General features: G+C 46.0%; 1 protein-coding gene across 2 annotated transcripts in view; it reads left to right on the top strand.

Annotated features, from left to right (window-relative positions):
• Positions 1-13,543, top strand: part of SLC4A4 (solute carrier family 4 member 4) — a 185,704-nt gene that overhangs the window by 94,884 nt on the left and 77,277 nt on the right. The window contains exons 5-6 of one of the 2 annotated variants that reach the window (XM_042796525.1): positions 3,677-3,837; positions 6,491-6,643. In XM_042796525.1, the coding sequence (XP_042652459.1) occupies positions 3,677-3,837; positions 6,491-6,643 (314 nt within the window). Of the gene's footprint in view, positions 1-3,676; positions 3,838-6,490; positions 6,671-13,543 lie in introns of both variants that reach the window. The other variant, XM_042796524.1, reaches the window with a different exon arrangement.

Below are 13,543 nucleotides of genomic sequence, written 5' to 3'. Positions count from 1 at the left end.
AGTGGGCAGAGGAGCTGCCAGCTACGGCAGCTCGCTCCAGCCCTTTGGTCTAAGACTTGAAAGGGCGTGGAAGCTGTCAGGAAAGAGGGTTTGTATTGAGGGTTTAGCAAATGATACCAACCCTTCCAGAGCTGTTCTGGTCAATAGAAGAAAAACTGGTACACATAATGGAAAATTTCTAGCAAGAACCTTAAAGCTACTGATCGAAAGACGTTTCCAGAAAAGGACCTTTAGTTGCTCATCCTGGTTCTTTATTGCTGTGAGTTCAGCTGTTGCAACCCCAGTATAAACAAGCTATAGTTGTCCCCCTGCAAGTGGTGACGTTTCTGACAGCGGGTAAGTTCAGCCTGTGACCAGAGCGTGAGGATGCGCTGTGCCGTTGCACGGTCCTGTTGCCTATTGGCATGTCATGGGGTTGGTCCATGGTTCCCAATAAAGGGCCATTTTGGGAAAATGTCCTTAATGTGCGCCGGGTTTCATAACCAAGCCCTGTAAACACATTAGAAATAGAGCAGTGAAAGGAAAGGTTTATTGCTGTTAAAAGGTAACCTGAAGATTTGGGTCTCTGGGTGCTCCTTGTTAGTTTTCTTGGTGCTTGTAATGGGTTTACCTGGTGCAGATGGGTAAGTTCTTGCACTAACATGTGAATATTTGAATTTCAGTGGTAGTGAGAGGATACAGAGCAAACTAGGGAAAGGAAAAGACATGAAGCAGCTGGAGCCCAGCAGTCTACTTTGAAGCTTAGTACAGTACATTTGGGGACCAAGATGTGCCTGCCATAGTGTGGGGATTGTCATTCTGCAAGGCAAGGAGATGGTAGAAAGATCATGGAGTTACAGAGAAAAGGAGTGAAATGACCGTGGGATGGTGGATAGGCTTTTTCCTTCTTCTATTGCGGTCTTTTTTTGGTATATAAGCTCTGTCAGGCAGTACATTTATATCTTTCACCCTTTTACACATTATTATATTCACACACCTTTTACACAATCCTCCTTGACACTCTAAAATTAAAAAATAAGGTGGCTTCTGCATCTCGGTTAGCAGGGATACTAGCTGTCTTTACGGTATGCGTACACTGACTGTACCAGCAGCTCCCAGACGCGCGTTTGAAGCACAGGGTGTTATTCTGGAGGCAACCAGTGGCGCCGGTGGCAGATTCTTCTCCAAAGTCTCAGCCGTTTGGAGCCAGCGATGCTGATGGGTACCTGAATTCAGAAGTACCCAGTGCCACGAGAGCCTTGCTGGAGCCATCGGCGTAGTTGCCAGGGCCCAAGAGGCATATCGAAACGCAGGGGTTTTATGTCATACCTTGCTGCTTCTCTTGCGTGGTCGCGGGAACGTTTACTAGCTGTTGCAAGCGCAGTACAGCTGGCAGAGAGGAGGAGTATGTAGATGTGGAGAATAGAGCGGGATGGAGATGAGGAATGTAACTTGATCGTTTGTTTTCTCAGGTAGCAAGGGAGAGAATCTTTTGCCCTGAAAACAGTATGTTGCTGCTAGGCTGCAGACAGCATGGCTTTCAACACTCGGGGAACTCTAGTGGGAGCTGTACAATTCTATATCCGTGCGATAGGAAGCACTAACCCTGCGGCTGTCTCTTTTGCCCTCTTCTCTTCCACCCTCAAAGTCTGGCACTTTTTCCCTCTGTCCAGCGGCTGCCCATGCGACTTTCTAGTTGTGAGTGAGCTGTTTTTGCAGAAACAGATTTTTTTTTTTTTTTCCCCTCCAAAACCCCGTAGAGAACAAAGTTAAATGTATGGAAAGCGTTGGTTTGTGTAGGAGATGGTGTGCACGGGGGCTTCAGAGGGAACTTGAGAAGCAGTTGTGTAAAGCTGTGTCGGGGTGCTCAGAAGGCTCCTGGCTGTCAATGAATTCCCCTTGGAATGGCTGGGCATCAGGAAAAGGGTTATCTTAGGGACCGCATGGAGTAGAGCAAGGGATAGGTCAAACAGGTTTGCAAGTTAGCGTTTGTTTTATTGGATTTGTATGGTGGTTGCTGTGAGAAAAGTAACTGGAAAGCAAATAATTGATAGTTGTGAATAATACGCTTTCACTTCAAAGACAAACGCTTTGTAATTTGCAGCCTTTATGCTGTTGCAGGGTAAGCCGCAGCTCACACACAGTCTAGAGCTGTGGAAATTCATGGATTTGCAGCTGCCCAAGCCCCTTAGATATCCTAGGAAATATCTGGATTTTGTGAACTAAATAGAACCTTATGAATTTGAGATCAAATTCGGTCTCTTCGCTTGAGTTAAAAAGCCGCTTTTAAAAAGAAGTCTTAAAAAGAGGTTATTGCAGTTGAAAAGCGTACTTGATTAATCCTCAAGTAATACATTTTTCAGGATTAAATATAATTTCACTTGGTGTTACTGATTTTCTTCTGAACCAATTTATGACCTTCCTTACTTTTACGTGTGTGTGTTTAGTCTTAATAAACCCCTTATATTAGTCACTGGAATTTTCGTTTTCCGCATATATTAAAATAGTGTCTCAAGACAGGATTTGAAAGCCTTTCTGCTTTGCCATTCGGTGATGTTAAAACACCTGCCTTTCCCCGCGCTCCCGCCTCATTCCAAAGCCAGCGGTGGGTGCTGCCATAAAGGGAGAAGGGCCTGCGGCGTTTCTTCCCCTTCTCCCAGCGCAGCGAGGGGACGAGCCGGGTGCAGCCTCCTCCCGAAAAGCCGCTGGCTCCCTCCCGGGGGGGGCAACTGAGCCAAGGGCAGGGTCAAGCCTTGCCGGGGGGGGAGGTGGGCTGCAGCCCAGCCTCCTGCTGTTCTAGAGGCGTCAAGAGTTATTTTGCACAGGACAGGATTTAACCTTTGCTCTAATCTTCAACTAGAGATGAGCCTTCTGGTTTTTATCAGCCCTACTTCGTTGAATCATTAAACGGTGGCTGGAGAGCAGAGGGAAAGAAGCAGCCCCTGAATTTGTGTCTTTTCCTGCGGGGGCTCACTCGTTCTGCTGAGAACATCTTCAGATTCGGTTGGGACGTACTCCTCTCCTCCACCCTTTGCCTCATGCCAGCCTGTGGGTGTGGGGCAGTATCATTTGGTGCTGCTGTGTTTTGGCAGTGGCTGATTTTTCAGATTTTATGGTCTGGATTTGAATACACAAATACAGGTTGCTATATTTCCAGAAATGCTGATTTTCTGTTCCCATCCTTTTTGTGGGGGTGTGGTGCTCAGCACTTCTCACTTGCGATTATTTAAGGGTGAACATAGTTCCCTGACTTTCTCCCGGGGGGGTCTGGGGAAGCGGCGGGGGAGTTGTTGGGGTTGGGGGTAGGGACTGGGTGTACAAACTGGGGAAGGAACGATGAGTGGGTCTCAGCTGAGTCGGTGAAGCTGCCGATGTAACTCTCAGCCTGGAGCAAACGTCAGCTAAACAGTGTTAGTTTAAGTCTCGGCGAAAGCTACTAAAGATAACAGGTTTTACCTCGCATGTGCAATAGTTTACAAGCAGGCAGAGCATTATCGCCGCTCGGCTGACACATACCAGTTCATTAAGATTTTGCAACCTGATCGTGGATTTGTGGCCTCGGAGGCGTGTGGGAAAACACGTGTGCTTGAACTTGTCGGTATGCCGCGCCGGCTCAGCTGCCTCTTTTCCTTCAGAGATGTGTCTCTGCAGGGAGCCAGCAGCTTTAACGTGCTCTCGTTGCTCTGCCCTCTCGTAGGTGGATCAAGTTCGAGGAGAAGGTAGAGCAAGGTGGGGAGCGATGGAGCAAACCTCACGTGGCCACCTTGTCCCTGCACAGCTTGTTTGAGTTAAGAACGTGTATAGAGAAAGGCTCGATAATGCTGGATATGGAGGCCTCTTCTCTCCCGCAGGTGGTGGGTAAGTAAAGCTGCCTTGGGTCTTCCCCTCAACTCTTCCCTACACATTTTTATTAACCCTGATGAAGATTTCACTGATTTAATGAAAGAGCACTGCTTTCTCAATAAAAGAGGAAAATACAGAAATGTTCCTCCAAGGAATAACAGGGAAAGCTAGAAGAGGTACATGGCAAAGGCTGACAGATAAATGAAAGGAGTTGTTCTCAATTTGGGAAGAAGAGTAAAAGAACCGACTTCGGTGATAATTACTGCTTACCTTGAACTGGTTTTTGGTGGTTGCCTAGAACTGTTTGGATCCTGAAGCACATATCCTGAGTTACACCCTGAGGCAGCACTGCACCTGTGTGAAAGGAATAGCGTACGCTGACTTAATTTCTGTTCACTCCCAGAAATGTGAGGTGTAAGAGGGCAGAGACACCCGGCACGCACCACACTGTGCAGAACGTCGGCCTTGAGGGGTCAGAGCCTGGGCACTTTCGGGTGAGGTCCCAGGGTGGGCCAGGGCAGGCAGGTGGGGCTCGGTTTAGGATGGGGGGCTCCCCCCCAGCCAAGGCGAGTGAAGAGCAGCCACAGCGCCAGCTGATGCTTCACGCCGCTGAGTGGGATGGCAATTTTTTTTTTGCTATCAAAATAGCCGTGGCCTGGGATGACACTTAGTGACATTGCTGAGAGCTATACAGTGTGCCTGATGACGTGTGAGAAGACATACAAAAACGAATTTTAGAAGTGAGCCATCCAGCAGAGGCACCTTTAACCAAAACACTTAGTTTAGAAGCTGTTGTGTGAAGCGGTGTAGAAGAGCAAAACAAAATAAAACCCCCACAAAACTCAGTGCTTTGAATTATAATCTCAGGAAGCAGGCTTAAAATTGTCGTGGCAAGATATTATCAAATATCAGGTGTTGCACTAGTTTGTAAGACTTGGAATTACACAAGCTGCCTCTGATGTTATCTGCAGAGTTTTGGGCTTAGTTTTGTAGGTGCTTATGGTGGCATTTATCTTCCTTTATTTTTGTGTCTTTGTATCTAAATGCACAATTTTGCAAACATTAAAAAACCAAACAACCAAACAAGCAAACAAAGACCTCGGAAGTTTTTTGCTGAAGCTGAACATGCTTCTGAAGCTAGCAGCTGATGTCAGTGGTCCAAAACGTGAACCCTCAAACATTAAATTCCTTTTTGAAGTCATTTTGAGATGTCACCTTCCATATCCTTCTTCAACACCCAAATTTAATCCAGTTCATGGGAGATTAAATTACAAATCAGTGGCTGCTGTTGCTGTAACACCATCCTGAGTGGGGTATTTTTCTGGTCCAGATCCTTAATTGGGTAGGTAGGGATGTGCAAGAAGCCTGCAGACTCGGTTTCTGGAAATATTTAATCATGATCACTTGGTTTGTGTCTAGTAGTGACACGCAGGAAGAAAAAACTCAGAGCTCTCTTTGTTGATTCGTGGTTATATCAGAAATACGGAAGGGAAGAAATACCAGATGGAGAAGGATAAACTGGATGAAGACTGACCTGTTGTTCTGAAGGAAGTAGTGCAAAAATCACTAACAAAAAATACAAATGACAAAAGCTTACAGAAAAATAAACCTTTTGCCAAACATTTAGTGTAACTGTAACTACATGCATATAATCATCCTCTTTGGGTGAAAAAACTAGGCTTTCTTCCCTAGTGATTTGAAGTGCCATTAGTTCTTGGGCAGCATATAGAGGATGACTTTCTGACTCACCGAGTTAGCAAATGTGATGCATGTTCTGTCTCCCCTTTCCCATAACTTTTATTATTAGCACAAATAAAAGTTACCAGTAGACAAACAAGAGCTGCCACTTTCCCTTGGGGGACAGCATGCTAACTGAAATAATCAAGGGAACAACTTATGAGATTTAATGCACAATAGAGATTCTTAATAACTCTGACTAACTTCTTTTTCCCTTCTCCCCTGGGACAGGGGAGCAGAAAGGAGAGAATTGATGGAAGGTGAGCAGTCTTTGCAGTGGGCTGGGGGCCTTTTTTCCTGGTGATTCAAATAAAGGCAAAGCCACATAACGTGTCCTGTGACCATCGGAGCAAGTTCTGCCTTTTGTGGTTGCTGTCATTTTCCTTCAGTTCTGAGAGTGATTTAGTTAGTTACTCACCTCCACAACTTTTTCCCGTCCTCAGATTAGGTTTTACTGGGGGGGCCTGCAAGCTGAACTCGGGCCTTGTTGAAGCTGACAGAAGTATTACTGTGTTATTTTTGGGAGCCTACTGGAACTTGCCATGTATTTGTAGCTTCTTCATAAAAATACAGGGTCAGAACAGACGCCCTTTCTGAACTAAGAACCATCTTATCCTTGGCACAGTTGATTTAAAATAGGCTCAGTGGCACGTATGAAAATAACAGAAGGAAGTCTGTGTCGGTGACTGATGGGTTTTGTTGGATGGAAATGCGTATGTTCTGTTTCAAAAGAAATGTCTAAATGAGATTCTCATTAAAAATAAAGTGGCAAAATCTGGTGGTGATTTTAAGATGGGAGGGAAAGCCTCCAAAAAGATAGGGAGAGAATGATCCGTCTCTCACCCCCGGCTCTCCCTTGATGCAGCTGAGTTTTGCGCTTCGTGATTAACTGCCCTCTCCTCTCTCTCGCCCCTTTCTTTGCGTGCGACAGAAATGGTCGTTGACAATCAGATCGAGACGGGCCTTTTAAAATCAGAACTGAAGGACAAAGTCACCTACACGCTGCTGAGGAAGCACCGGCACCAGACCAAGAAATCCAACCTGCGCTCTCTGGCCGACATAGGAAAGACCGTCTCCAGTGCAAGTAGGATGTTTTCCAACCCCGATAATGGTAATGCAGAGGCTAACTGGCTATAGCCTTCCCTTTTAAAGCAACCCACCAAACTTGCCCGCCAAAAACTAACTGCGTTGCCTTGACAATGCTTTTCTAACCCATGATTAGTGTAGCGAGACCCGTGCTGACAACACGTCAGCGGTGGGCTCTGAAGGCTGCTTTGACCGTGGCACATCGCTCTAACCGTATCTTCACTGGACTGAGTGGGAGAGGAGGGGAGGTGGCAGGCAGAGGGTGCCGGCGGTGCAGGGGAGGGCAGAGGGATGCTCTTGCAGCTGGCATGTAGGATATAGTGTAGGAACAGCAATAGGAGAGAGGGATTTACAGAAAACTCCAATCGTGCCTGAACCTCAGAGGCCGATCATCTGAAATGCTTGAGCAGAGACGAAGCTTTCCTGCGCGTTCGATTTCTGTAACGGATGGTGTCGATGGCACTCTTAATCAAAAATTACATGATAGTAACAGCTAGCTTGCATTTTATTGCAGTACAGTCCTTGTCCAGTGTGGGTAAAGCTGATTTCCATCTTGCTTTATTCATTCTAAAGTTGTTTTGTGGTGTGAATATGTTTCTCTTCCTCTGAAAAAATGGCATAATAAATAGTGGTGTGTTTATAGTGGTGTCTATAAATGTGTGCGTGTGCATGGATGCAGACAGCTATAGAGGCCTTGTTAATCAAAAAATAGGAGTTTTAAGCCTATTGTCATGTCTTGGAGTTCTGTCAACTGCCTCCTGTTGCAGTCTGGAAATTTGTCTAAAAGTTGCCATTTTATAATAACCAGATATGAAAGTAGACGAAGAAATTATTTTCTTCTTGCTACATTTAAGGCCTCTTAGCTTTCTTTGTTCTGCTTCTAGAACTCACTCTAACATTTCTCCCTAACCTATTATCATACTTTATTAATATCTACTACTTTTTATTATCCGTTGCTTTTGCCGCAGCTGTGTATGTGCATGTGAAAAATATTTATTGCTTTTGATGCTGCCTCTTGTCACGTACGAATGCCTTGATAATGCGGTGGTTAAGTGAATAACACAAGGGTGCAGTAACCCAAACGAAGGGGATGTCCCGAGCGTGCAGCTTTTCGGTGGCTATCCCTGCAGGAGTCCACTGGAGCAAAGAGAGGGACTGTGCTTTGGAGAAATTCCAGTTCTGGGGAAGGAGCTTGGCGTGGCCAAACGAGGTGGTCGGTGCGTGCCCAAGAGAGGGGAGCCTCTTCCAGAGCCCACATCAGAGAGGGGAAAGATTCTCCTGGGCCCTCCCAAGCTTTTCTTTTGGCCCGCAAATTCCCGCAAGCCTTGAGCAGACGCCTTGCTAATTGGGTATTATCCTCATGTTGGAGTGCCTGTGGAGGGCCAGGCCCAAGAGAGAGGTGGTGATCAGGAGCTGTGGCTAAACTGTTGCTTCTCAAGCCCCTCCCTGCTCATTTCCTTTTAGTCTCAGGCATAAAATTTGTCGGTACCTCAGGTTTTTTGCCCTCAAATCAGCCAGGCGCTTCAGATCCCCGGAGGGTGCATCCGTCACTCCAGGACCGGGCACCCAGCGAGTCACTCGCGTTTGTTTTCAGTCAGGATTAAGAAAGGAATTAACTTTTGGCTGTTGACGCTATGTTTGGGCAATGATACGTTTTTTTCTGATGTTAGAGTCGAGCAAGTACTCAAGTTTAGCTTTTTATTCCGAGTACCTGTCTCAGTGAGTTCCTAAGGCCTAGAAATGTAAAGAAACCTTTAGGATTGACTGTGTGGCGTCGCTATGATTAGTGCCTCCTTCGAACACAACCAGAGTCTTTACTGAGAGGGTTCAAATGGGCCCTGTTTACAGCCTATGTCCACCTTCCGCCTCGGTATCGCACCTGTTTTTCCTGCACCCCATGCTTGTAACAGCCTCTGTTTTTTTCAGCAGCTGGTGAACGTTGACTTCTTCACTTCTGCAGTTAAAGTCATTCCTTGAGAAGCCATCCAAACCTCAGGGTGTTAAATTAAAACTTATTTAAGGGGTTTGAAGGTAAATCATGCTCAGTATATTATTTAACGATACCTTGGGCAGTAAGCCCTGTCTCTTCACTGTGTGGAGCTAGACTTGCAGGGCTGGTTAAAGAGAAAATAATAGCCTGCTTATCCTGGGAAGGATGATGCTGACAAAGGGCGGTCATCTAAGTTCTCTCTCCAGCCCCTGCTTATTTTTCATGGCTAAGGGCATCCGTTACTTGGATCATAGGTGACTTTGTTTTCCATTAATTTCTTTTTCTTGTTTGAAGGGGCTGTGCAGGTCCTGTCTCAGTTGGAGTGATTCTCAAGAAATTCTTTCCTGGCTCTGTGTAGCCCGCTGGCTGACCTTCAGCCACTCCTTTTATGTTGTTTTGCCTCTGTTTTCCCACCTGGGATGTTTATGTGTTATGAGAATATATAATGCATTATGTTCTGTGACAGTTCCAGTGCTTTGAGATTTAAGGAGGGAGAGGCTCACGTACAAAGGGAAATACTTCATGAATAGTTGTTACTGTTATTTATTATTTACACTTTAATGAAGAAGTAACTCCAGAATGCATTTGATGGAGTTCTACCCCACTCCCTGGAATTCAATGAGTGCCTCTCGTGTGCTTCTAATGGCAGAATTTGTCCTTTAGACAGATAAAAATTTAATGAGGCCAGCGGGAGTGCAGCTGTCTCTCAACACGGCTGATCGCAATAACGCAACCGCCATCAGCCCCAGGCACTTACAGATTTCCCTAGAGTTCCTTTCCAGGTAGGGATTCCCTTTCAGTGTCTCCCTTTTATTTTGGCCTCAGTGCAGCCCTCGTCCGATATTCACGCTGCCGCCAGGTCCAGGGGAGCAGCAGCCCCTCTGTGCATCGCTTCCTCCTCGCCTCCCTACGCGGGGTTTATGGGTCGGTGGGTCTGGGAAGCAGCTTGGCTTTCCACTCGACTGACGGGTACCACCGTTGTTGAAAGGGGAAACTCCTTCTCTCTAGATCACCCGTAAAATGTGCTGATGTAAATTAGAAAGCACCCTGCTCGTTTAATGGATGCCGCAGCTACTGTGTGTTCATTAAGGGTCGTTAATGAAGTGATCGGTGCTGAAGCTGAACCAGACCCTGCTGCAGGTTCTGTGTAAAAAATATTATGCAATTTTTACTGGGTAATCACAATTGATTTGGAGCCTATGATTTTAATAGGTACCTAATTGTATTTAATTACTTTCAAAAACATTTATTTAGGAAACACTTTAGCATGATGTCACTAACATGGGCTCTGCCCATGATTTTCTTTTTTTCTTTTTCTCTTTTCTGTCAGGGCAGTTGGGCTTAAGACCCAAATTAAATAATGACAAATTTCTTCAAGGGTATTTGTTAGATCTGAAAGCTGGAAATATCCTCTGGGCCATGCTTCTCAAAGATATTGAGATGCCTGTATCTCACTGATTTCAGAGCACTTAAAGAACTAAGTCTTAGGGGCTCTGACATTTTGTATGCCTTTCTTAGCTTCCTCATAAGCTTGTATAAACTCCTGTTCAGGTATCATGTTTAATCTTAAAACTTCTGAATGTGTCCTAAGATGCATAAAGCAGGAAAAAAAGGTGAATAATCAGAAAGTTGCTAAGACTGTGAAAATGAGCATGTTTTTGCTCCACCCCCTTCTTTCATTTCACTGCTTTTTTTGAAGATAAGACTTGGTAGCGATCAGATCGGCTGAAACACAGAACTTCTGAGCGGCAAAGGTGTTCACTGAATGCCTTTTGTTCACTGCTGTGTCATAAAGATTGATATTTGGATCGTGCTTGTGGGAGGATGTTTTCTCAGAAATGCTTTTGCTCTCGGGAAGGTAAATTGGGCAAAAGATGGTAGCGTCTTGTGAGACATTGGATGGAGGAGGATAAATCAAAGCACTCCTTTGCTGTCCTTGCGGCAGGAAGAAGATGATTATCAAAAAGCTGAGCAGACAAAGCTATACCAACTAATGACTCGAAGTTACCTTACAGAGACACCGCCTTTTTCGTTTCTTTTATTGGCGGAAGGTTGAGCTGTGTGAAGCGTTCGATGAGGATGTTTTGATTTCACATTTCAGTTGAACTCCTGCAGTGGCTTTTTTTGGACAGGTTTTATTGTGAGTCTTGTTTTGCTGACTGGCTTTCTAAGAGCTGTTTGTGTCCTTCCCTGGCACAGGGTACAGCCCTTGACCTGAAGCCTGGCAATTAGTAACGTATATATACACTAGCAGCTCTCCAGCGGTCCTTGTGGTTGGGTCGTAATGGAGGTCTGCCATGGGTTTGCTGCAGTCTAAAATGAGAACAGTAGTCACCTTTCCCTGTGCAGGTGCCTGAGGACTGTTGAATCAATGTTGACAAGTGCTTTGGTGGTGACATTTCCTATGCAATTTCGACATTTTTGTTTAAAAGCTTCCTGCCTGCCAGCGTTTTGTATAATTTAACACCTGTGAGAGCCCTTGGCAAAAGCGTTGCAGAGAAGTGGCGGGGTCATACTAAAAGCAAGCTGGCAGAGGCTGTAGAAAACTGTGATGTGTTTAACCAGCATAAATAATGGCATGCCACCCATCACCATGCGGATGGTGTCTGTGCTGCCCAAACACCTCGCGAACATCATTTATTTTCGCTAGGCTGACAGTGTGGTTTGGAAGCAGTTGAGTTAAAATAACAGTTAGGCTGTCTGCAACACGTCGGCTGATGTGCTGAGAAAAGGCTAGTTAGCAACAGATGGGAACTTTTCTCCTCTAAAGTTTTTATTCTGCATTAGAGTTTAGCTTTATTCAGTTAAGTGTTTTGCATACAAATTGCATCCTCTGTCCCTTTAGAGAGCTGAATGATAGCGTCAGCCAAATAATACCAGCACAGGAGGAGAGAAGTTTAAGTCAGAAATTAGATATTTTTCAAGGAATGCTTGGAAAAACCCTGCCAATGTATTCAGCTGTTTGCGTTATTTGAAGCATTGCAGACTAAGGGTACGCATTTCCAAGCCCCAGTCGGTGTGCCTGGGTGCGTACATGATCCGGATGCTCAAAATTGGCTCCCACAGGGACATGACCTGTTTTTTTTTTTTTTTTTTTTTTTCCCAAAACCGCCGTGTGTCTGCTGTTCTTACTGCCCACACCGCCGCTTGGGCCCACTCAGCCCAGCCAGCGCTGCACCTGCCTTCCTCAGTCGCTTCAAACCCATTTCTAAGATACCTGAGTTTTAGACACCGGGGACGGCAAAGTGGCTCCAGACCTGCCCGCTGAACACTGAAAGGTTGGAGCTGCAGAGGAGACGTCGTGCTCCAAATGAGTGGGCTTAGCACTTTGGTCACCCAGCTAAGTGGAAGGGTGCACTTGTGTGTAACTGCGACTGTTCAAACACTCTGTCTCCTCCCTGGCTTGCTTGTGCAATTGCTCGAGCATTTCTATCTTGCCTTTTTTTTTTTTTTCTCCCCTTCCCCTTTGACTTTTCAACTTTGCTCTCTCCTTCCTCTTTGCTGCTGCTCCTGTCTCTTGCTCTGCACCACACAAGCACGCAGCCCACTCGAGAGCTCCGTGCCCTGCCTCACAACCCGCCCATTGGCTGATGAAATCCGGGTGCAGCACAGCCCCAGCGTGGGATGGCTCAGTAAGTCCCGGGCAGGGGCAGGGGACAGGGGTGAGGGCAGGTGGGTTGGGAGGATGTCAGAGGAAAAGGAACGGGTAACTCACGCCGGCCCGTCTCCTAACGCTTGCTGCTGCCTTAGCTGCAAATGCATTCTTTGCGGAATGGCTGCTGCTCTGGCTGTCCATGTCACCCCCACTATCCCCTCCCACTGCTCTGGTTCACGCTGGTTTGCTTTTTTCTTCACCTGGGATGAAACAGGTAGGTCAGCCTGAACTCCCCTTCAAGTGGTGATCTCTCTACTAAGCCACCTAGTGACATTTCTTTCCATACTTGTTAAAGTATCCTTTGGCGGTTCATGAATTTTCCCACCAATGCAGAATTATAAATGCATTCTAATGTTTTAATTTCCATATAAATTAAACAGAACCGTAGGCTTCCTTTGCCACACAGCTAGCAGGCCCTGCCAGATTTCTCTCTCTGTAATAGGCTGGACTCTCTCAGGCCCTGCTGCTCTCTGTTTATCCTCTGTAAAACATTACTGACCAGGAGCTCTGCTGATCACAGAGGAGCGTGCTGATCCCTCAGGAGGGCACAGCTTATTGCACTGATGGCACAGAGACATTTTTTGTAGGCCATAGCAATCTACAGAAATCTGAATTTCAGGATATTCCTCGTGAAAGATGACTATTGAGCCTACTAGTCAAAAGAGGTAATAACGTGGAGGGGTTTGGACTGCCTGCCTTACTTGTTGCACCACTACTTGACTGAGCACAGCCAAGGAGAGGATCACATCGCCTTTGCCAGAGAGACAGTAATGTGAATTAGGCCTGAATCAGGAAATTATCCTTAGTTAGCAAACTGCATAGAGGTGAACATCGTGCGCTGAAGTCTTTGGCCAAGGTCTTGGCAGCAGAAACTTTTTACGTGGCTGGTTTACTCAGGCTGGTTTACGCAGGTTTACTGAGAGCCTGTAGGCTGAGAGGCTTGTTGCTTCCTTCTGCTCCCATATTTCCTCTCAACTGGTCACCTGGGGACCCCCAAGTTTTCAAGGTTGTTTTTTTTCCCCTCTCTCGGGTCTTTCTCAGAAGCAGTATTGCTAGGCTTATCCCAGAGACTGAGATTACCTTGTGTCGCTATAACCTCCAAATGGTTGAGCCTGCTGCAGAGGGTTGCTCTCATGATGAGGCTCGTTATACCTACATCAAAAAATGAGTATTGGACATGTGCTTCTTGGCTTTGGGTCTTCAAAGGTGCACAACCATTAGGAGCCTGAGTCAGAAATGATTTAGGCTGTACA

This window comes from Tyto alba, unplaced genomic scaffold, assembly GCF_018691265.1.
Source record: "Tyto alba isolate M040663 unplaced genomic scaffold, T.alba_DEE_v4.0 Super-Scaffold_23, whole genome shotgun sequence".
Lineage (NCBI taxonomy): Eukaryota > Metazoa > Chordata > Aves > Strigiformes > Tytonidae > Tyto > Tyto alba.
The sequence above is the reverse complement of the archived record's forward strand: the minus strand, read 5'-3'. Positions and strand labels throughout refer to the sequence as shown.